Source organism: Parus major, chromosome Z (assembly GCF_001522545.3).
Source record: "Parus major isolate Abel chromosome Z, Parus_major1.1, whole genome shotgun sequence".
NCBI classification, from domain to species: domain Eukaryota; kingdom Metazoa; phylum Chordata; class Aves; order Passeriformes; family Paridae; genus Parus; species Parus major.
The window spans coordinates 74,060,048-74,067,550 of record NC_031799.1 but is presented as its reverse complement, the minus strand read 5'-3'; the positions used below and the strand labels follow the sequence as shown (position 1 = coordinate 74,067,550).

At 59.1% G+C, this 7,503-nt stretch overlaps 2 protein-coding genes across 4 annotated transcripts in view; one reads left to right on the top strand and one right to left on the bottom strand.

Annotated features, from left to right (window-relative positions):
• Nucleotides 1-6: 6 nt before the first annotated feature.
• TRMT10B (tRNA methyltransferase 10B) lies at nt 7-2,746 on the top strand. Its single transcript, XM_015615446.2, has 6 exons — nt 7-40; nt 197-349; nt 710-788; nt 1,111-1,178; nt 1,389-1,512; nt 2,084-2,746. The coding sequence occupies exons 1-6, from the start codon at nt 29-31 to the stop codon at nt 2,275-2,277; spliced, it is 630 nt and encodes a 209-aa protein (XP_015470932.1). The 5' UTR covers nt 7-28; the 3' UTR covers nt 2,278-2,746.
• Nucleotides 2,738-7,503, bottom strand: part of FRMPD1 (FERM and PDZ domain containing 1) — a 26,780-nt gene continuing 22,014 nt past the window's right edge. For all 3 annotated transcript variants that reach the window (XM_033520595.1, XM_015615444.3, XM_033520596.1), the window contains one exon: nt 2,738-6,615. In XM_033520595.1, coding sequence (XP_033376486.1) covers nt 4,217-6,615 — 2,399 coding nt within the window. In that variant the 3' untranslated portion in view covers nt 2,738-4,216. The remainder of the gene's footprint in view (nt 6,616-7,503) is intronic.

Sequence of the window (7,503 nt, the reverse complement as noted above, 5' to 3'; positions counted from 1 at the left end):
GTGCGTGGATCTCGGCGTGGGCGGCAGCATGACCGAGAAGGTGCGGGGGTATCGGGGGCTGCTTGGGGGTCTCGGGGGTCGCTCGGGGTCCCGGACAGGCTGCGCCCCCCCTGTGCCCGTCCCTGCTGCGGGCACCGGGAGCTCGGCGGGACCGCCAGCCCCAGGCCCGCGGTCACTGTCCCGCTCTGTCCCCAAGGAGAGCGGCCGCCTCGCCTCCCAGATCCGGAGGCTCTACGGGGCGAACCGGCGAGCCGCTCGGCCCTTCTGGCTGTGCCTGACGGAGTTCGCGGCCGGGACGCCGATCTACGAGCAGTGCTTCCGCATGAACGACGGCTTCGCTGGATACCTGGTGAGGGTCTGGCCGCGGGATCGGGGGACAGCGCAGCCCTGTGCTCTGTATCTTATTTAAAACTAGACAATGGTTGATACTCTCCCTTTCTTAAAGCACCCCAAGAACTTTTAATGAGGAGAGAGAATTTAATGGAGTTTTTAGGTGTGTTGACCAGTGCCCAGAAGAGAAACATTGTCCAGCTGAAAAAGAAAAACCCTTGGTCACTGGAGGTCTGTATGGTCTAGAAGAGCTTTAGCAGTCAGTGTGTCCTCAGCAGTAGTGTCAGTCCCGGGATATCTCTGTGTCTGGGAGGGGCCTTTGTTCTGGGGGATGTACCTTAGACTAATGGACTGCTTCACTCTGTCTTCTGTCTTCGAGATGGATACAACTCCAGAGAGTTACCTGGACCTGTTTCCTTTGGAGGCCATTGTTTATCTCACTCCTGACTCTGAGAATGGTAAATATTTCACATGCTTTAGACAAGGTAGAACCAGGGCAAAAGGCTGACTTTTAGAAGGCTGACTTTTCTTTTTGAGGTTGTTCCATGCTTCAGGCAAGCTGTTCCTCACGTGGGCTGTCTCACATTGCATGAGACATGCTGTGTGCTCACATCTGGGGCTGGGTCTGTGCTGGTGGCACCTGTGTGTCCCCAGGCCACAGCCCCTGGGGTGAGGAGGCTCTAGCCACTGCTGTCCTTGGGAGTGGGGTCTGCAGGGAGAGCACTGTCCTGCAGGATGGGCTGCTGTGTGGTGGTCAGCCAGTGCATGTCCTATTTCTAGTCCTTGAAGACATCGATCCGGACAAAGTGTACGTGCTGGGAGGGCTGGTGGATGAGAGCATTCACAAGGTGCGTGGTGCCTGCCCCATGAGCGGAGACATCCCAGTGCTGTGGCTGCCTCCCAACACCCCTTGTCCCTCAGATTCTGCCTGGACCCAGCAGCGAGCTGCGAGAAGCTGCTGCTGTGTGGGTGCCACAAGCCCCTGGGGAGGTTTTGCTCCGTGGCTGTGCAGGCCACGCCTGTGGCCGTGTGTCTGCATGTCCATGTGTCCCCTGCAGGAGCTGACCCTGCGGAGGGCACGGGAGCAGTGCCTGCAGACAGCCCGGCTCCCCATCCGCGAGTACATGGTGAAAGCCCCCAATTCCAGGAACTACCACTCCGAGACGCTGGCCATCAACCAGGGTGAGGGGCTGCCTGGGGGCTGGAGGGACACACGGGAGTCTGGTGTGATCCAAAGGCTGGGTGTGATCCCCCGCTCCCCAGGGAGCTGTGCACGAGGCAGGGGACAGTTTCTCTATTGCTGACTGCAGAGGGGCTCATGACCCACGCCAGCTCCTCATAGTTTCTACCCCTGACATGAGGATTGTGTCCCCTCCATGGACACATGGCAGAGGAAGTGGCTGAGGGCTCTGTGTGCCCAAGGGGTGGGGTCTCTGTGCCTTGGAGTGACAGTGGGAGCACAGCAGGTGTGGCTCACTACAGGGGGGACACTGACAAGTGTCATATGTCAGCCAAAACAATGTGGGGGCGCCTCACCGTAGTTGACACAGACACTGCTTTGCCCAGAGCTCCCTAAAGTCCTCTCCAAAATACCTGTTTGCCCCTAGGGGAGCTGCCTCAAGCACCAGCTCATCAGGTGTTAAGTGAGGGACCTTCTGTGGGTCAGCTGCCATGCCTCCCTCCTGTTCAGTGGGTGTGTGTGGCACCATTGTCACAGCACGTGTGTGGCTCACCATCTCTCTGCTCCTGACAGTCTTCGATGTCCTGTCCACCTACTATGAGACACGGAGCTGGCCAGCAGCTCTGCGGGCTGGAGTTTCTTCTGGGAAAGGCTACGTGCTACCGGATACAGCGGAACAGGTGGAAACACCCCAGTGCGCCACTGCTGCCCAAGAAAACTCTTTATTTTGTGCTGAGGAGCTGCATAGGCAGGAAGCACCAGCGTGACTGTGCCCAGGAGACAGCTGTTTCCAGCAGTGTGAGGGCCTTGTTGGAGCAACACCTTCTACCTCAGGAATGCAGTACTAGACATTCCCTGTGCCCCTGAGCAGGAAAGAAAAGCTGGTGGAGCCTGGAATCAAGTGAAAACTGACAGGAATTCAGTTTTGCTTCTTTGCAGCTGTTTGTGACTCCTGCACCTACATATGTGCTGGGATGGGGAGGAGAGCTTTAAGGTGTTTTCCTCATTTTATTGAAACAGAGAGTAAGGTGAAGTTAGGATTGCAAAGCATATGGGCAAGGAAAACCCCCTACCATGGGACAGGACAGTGCTGTTCCTGCAGGAGAATGCGGGATGGGGAGCTGCTCCCAAGGACACTCTGTCCCAACAGCTTAAATGCAGTGAAGACTAGGTGAGTTGTCGAAGCCTTTGGCTAGTTGTACACATCTAATATAAAATGTAAGGTTTAGATCCCCATTGTGTCCCTACAGTTACTGATAAGTGGTACCTTGTCACACCTGACCCCTGTGTCCCTGCTGGGAAGGTAGCTGGGCTTGGCTGAGCCCTGCACAGAGCAGTGCCACGTGCCACAGCCACAGCAGAAAGTGTGTTTGGTGCAGCTGAGTCCATACATTACCTCAGCCACTGCTGCCAAAAGCGCCCTAAAACCTCATGGCCAGTGGCAGCAGGACCTGAAGGTCACCTGAGGTAAGTTTGGTTATGTGTTTTCATTCCTCTCTCACAGCAAGGCCCTTTCACAGCCCTGGGGCTTGTGTCCCAGCGCCTGTGACAGTGCAGGAGCAGCTGGGGGCTGTTGTGGTTTAACCCAAGCCAGGGTTGCCCTGAGGTTAAGCCACGACAGGGGCTCCGAGTGTCACTGTTGGCCAGTGCCTATTGCTGTGGCCTGGTGGCTCTTGGCAAGCTGCACGTGGAGACGATCCCCTTCAGTGTCCCAGAGCCAGGGGACAATCCTGTGCCCACGGTGCCTGGCAGAGGTGGTGTTATCACCTGTGCCCCTCAGCTGCCTAGTGCAGACCCCCTGGGCTGCAGCAGCAGTTCCTTGGGGAAAGGCAGCCACCCTCAATATCCCCAGGCTGGACCTCAGCAGTGAGGGACTGGCCTCTGCCCCTCCATCCAAGGGTGCTGCAGTGCTGCCCTGCAGGGATGCACAGCCAAACCCCCTTCCAGCTCTCACCTGGCCAGGGCGAGCTGCACCTGCTGGGAGGGGAACAGGGCTGGGGGAGCCCGTGATGGTCCCTGCACAGCTCTGACCGCAGCATCAGAGGGGCTGGCCCTGTCTTCCGGCAGACACAGAGCCGGGAGCCGCTCCGATGGTGGGGTGGGAGCTCGATGGTGGCGGGGGAGCTCGATGGTGGGGTGGGAGCTCGCAGGAGCTGTCGCTGGCCAGCAGAGCAGCCGCTGGCACAGGAACCACACGGAGCAGCAGGAGCGGCTCTGCTGCCGCCCCCGCTGGGGCCGCCCTCTCTGGCTAAGGAAAAGCAACTGAAGATGGGATCACGGTGGTCCCTTGGCCACAGAGGGTGGAGAAAGCCACCTGGGGGCCTTCACATCCAGACAGGGTGGGGTTTGATGTTCCTTCAGTCCAGAGCCAGCATGGGGAGACGAGTGAGTGAAAGGCAGGCTGAAAGACTCGCACTCTTCCCCATGGGTGACAAAGAAGCTGAGAGAACACCATGAGACTGACCATCTGCACAGCCCGTGGGAGGCAAGGCACAAGCCCTGGGTAAGACACAGGCTATGGTTGTGAAGTGCTCCAAGAGCACCTGGGGCATGGCTGCATTTGGGGAGCCCAGCCAGCAGGTTTGGGCACATCCTCCCGCGGCCATCCTGGGCCAAACATTGCCTGGGGAAGAGCCTGAGGCGGACAGGGGGCACACATCTGGGCTCTGTCCCCCTCAGTGCCCTTGTGTGCCCGCACCCCGCCTGTCACAGCCACGGGGATGCCCTGAACTGCTGCAGGAGACAGAAGATGGCAGCTGCTAGGGCCGTGTGCTGGCGGGCAAGGAGCTTGGTGCCCAGCTCAGGGCAGACCTGCCCATGGAGCTGCTGGTGCAGAGCGTGCAGCAGCTGCTGGTAGGTGCCCACCACATCCCCCAGCGCAGCTCCCAGCTCCTGCTGTCTCTGCCTGCAGCGCCGGCAGTGTGTCACCTGGAAGCAGGTCACTGCCAGGTGAACCAGGCGGTCAAACGTTGCTCTCAGTGCACACTGCACCTCTGTGAGAGGCTGCTCTGTGCTCAGGAGTGCCTGGCAGCTGGACAGCAGGTCCTGGGAAGCCCAGCCCAGGGCACCCTGGCTCTCCACACCCTGCTCTGCACATTGGTCGTGCAGGTGAGTTGCCTGGTTTCTGCAGAGCTTCCCTACAACCTCCTGGAGCTGCACAGTGTAGGCCAGGAAGCGGGAGAAATCCACAGGGCTCATCCATGCCTGGTCCTTCAGCTGCCCCAGCAGTTGGATGTGGGGGTCCTGCCCTGCCGTGTCCCCAGCAGTGGGGACTGGGAGGGCGCTCCCAGGGGTCCTGGGAAGGCTGCAGCTGCTGGAAGGAGGGGTGGTGAGCGGCCCTGGAAACTGGGGGGGGCTGGTTTCACGCTCCCCCTGGTTGTGGGGCTGGGGGAAGCAGCTGATGTAGGGCAGCTGGCAGCCACAGCTGTCCAGCCCATGCGGTGCTGGGGAACAGCCCAAGGACCCACCTGGGCTGGGGGCTGCAGGGGTCTGCTCACCCTCCTCGGAGTTAGGACAGAGGAAGGAGTGTTTTGCAGCCCCATTGTCTCCTGCTCCTTTCCCCAAGGAAACTGGAACGGAGGAGATGGAAAGCTCTGCAGATGGAGCCAGGCAAGAGTCCTTCCCCAGCCCTGGAGCCTGTTCTCTGGGAAGAGAAGCCTGAGCAGGCTCTGGCTCCTGCTGAGCCACATTTCCTGCATCTCTTGTGGGCTGCCCTGCACCCAGCCCTGAGCTGCTCACCAGCTCCTGGACAAAGCCTGCTCCAGCAGGGGATGTTGGCATCTTCCTTCCAACAGCACCAGCCCCCATGCACCTGCTGGTCATCAGACAGGCCAAAGGCTCAAGTGGGTCATCCACCGTGTCTTGCAGCAGGCTGCTTGACACAGGCTCTGTTCTCACCCCGAATGAGAGCCAGGAGAGGTGGCTGAGGACCCCCGAGGCTGGGCTGCCATCTGCCAGGAGCTGGGCTGCCTCTGGGAACCCCATGTGGCCTTCCTGCACCTTCCACAGGATCTCCCCATCCACCACCTGCTGGCTCCTGGGCTGGGACACAGCCCCCTCAGTGCTGCTGCAGCCACAGCCCTGACCATCGGCCCTGGCCTGACCATCGGCCCTGGCCTGCCCATCACCCCTGGCCTGCCCATCACCCCTGGCCTGCCCATCACCCCTGGCCTGCCCATCACCCCTGCCCTGACCATTGGCACAGCCCTGACCATCACCCCTGCCCTGACCGTCACCCCTGCCCTGACCGTCACCCCTGCCCTGATCATCGGCACAGCCCTTGCCAATGACACAGCTCACACCATCAGCTTTGCTCTCCTGACAGGGAGCCAGGGAAGGCTCCACACTCGCAGGGGGCAGCCCCTGGTCCAGCTCCTGAGGAGGGGCCATGCTGGGGCCAGGGGCTGATGGCAGCAGCAGGAGCTCATCAGAGGGGCACACAACAGCAGAGGGCACAACACTGGCCTTGTGCTGGGTGGCCACCACCTCACCCCCCTCCTCCTGCGCTCCCTGGGTCTGCCAGCCTCCAGTGGGCACACGGCTCTCCTCACTCAGACACCCAGGATCTGTCTCCGCTAGGGAGCTTTCGTGGGCAGCTCCACTCTGAGCTCTGGGAAGGGGCTCTGGGGACAGCAAGGCGGGGTTTTGTGGCTGGAGGCTGCTGTCCTCCTCCCCACACTGGTCACCAGCACGGTGAGCGTCCGAAATGGAGGAAACCACACATTCCATCACTGACTTTGCCTCCGTGGTGTTGGGGTCCATGTCCATCACATCAGAGGGGTTTGTGCCAGCGGTGTCCCTCTGGGCCCGGGTGGCCACAAGAAGCCCCATCTGCGTGTTCTTCCCTGTGTCCTCTGTGGGCTGAGTGGGCGGCCAGGAGCAGCAGCGCTGTGGAGAGCCTGGGAGAGCCGCAGGGAAACTGACCTGTGAGGTGTAATCAGTTTTCAGGAAAGACCTTCTCTTCCTCAGGCTCTTGGTGCAGGTCAGCTCCTTCTCCTGCCCGTGCTTCTCCCTCACTGAAGGGCTCTCCCCCAAGCTGTAGCACCTCAGCCTCTTTGGGATGCAGGAGGGGTTCTCTGCACCCTCCCAGGATGCTGTACCATAGCCTGATGGCAGGAAAAACATGGAAATCAGGAAGCAATCCCAGACAGCAGAATACCCACATGCCGACACAGTGTGCCAAAAAGCTTCTGGAACAGGACTTGGAATCACAGGCACAAATGCCCAGCAGGTTCCTAAGCTGGGTTCCCAAGGGCAAAAGGAAATGGTCCCTCATGATCAACTATCTACTTGGGTGAGATGTCAGGAAAAAGGCAGAGCCTGGGTGTGTGGCTACAAGGGCTGGAGCCCAGGATTAGTGATGAGGACTCTGGAGTCACTTCACCTGCTGTGAAGTGTGGCTGTAATTCCCCAGTCAAATGTGGGGACGGCAGCAGCACCACAGGAACACTGCCCACAGGTTCATCACCAAATAGAAACATGGTCAGAGGTTGGATATTTAGGTGATAACAGCTTCCAGAGATGACGTTTTTTGCCTGAACATGGTACAGTGACTGTGCATTGCTGTAAAAGCGAAAACGGTTCTAATGGCATGAATCAAATTCTAAGGAGGTTCAGTTAATACTGAAAGAGCTGATTACTTCAGAAACAAGACTCTTCTCATTTTTGAGAAAATCAGTGGTCAGGGAGCTGCCCAGTCCTGGGAATCCTTCACCCAACTCTTTAACAATTCAGGTTCTGACCTGAACACGACCTTCGATCTTGGGGGTTCATGTAACAATGTTTTACAGCTTTGGGGTCTCCTTAGCTGAGAGGAAAAGAGCTGAGGTTCCACAATGCCACTCCTCTGAAAACTGACTTTTCCCAGCACCCAGTGTTTGCACGTGGTTACAAATCCTCCTGCAACCTCCCTGTGAGGGTGCTGAGGAGTGGCCTGTGGAGAATGGGTGTTCGGATGTCCCTCAGAGGGCCTGGAGAGGCTGCTAAGGGCTGGA

Coding starts and splice junctions, on each gene's coding strand:
- TRMT10B (XM_015615446.2), top strand. Junction 350..709: donor ACGGCTTCGCTGGATACCTG/GTGAGGGTCTGG, acceptor TCTGTCTTCGAG/ATGGATACAACTCCAGAGAG. Junction 1,513..2,083: donor GACGCTGGCCATCAACCAGG/GTGAGGGGCTGC, acceptor TGCTCCTGACAG/TCTTCGATGTCCTGTCCACC.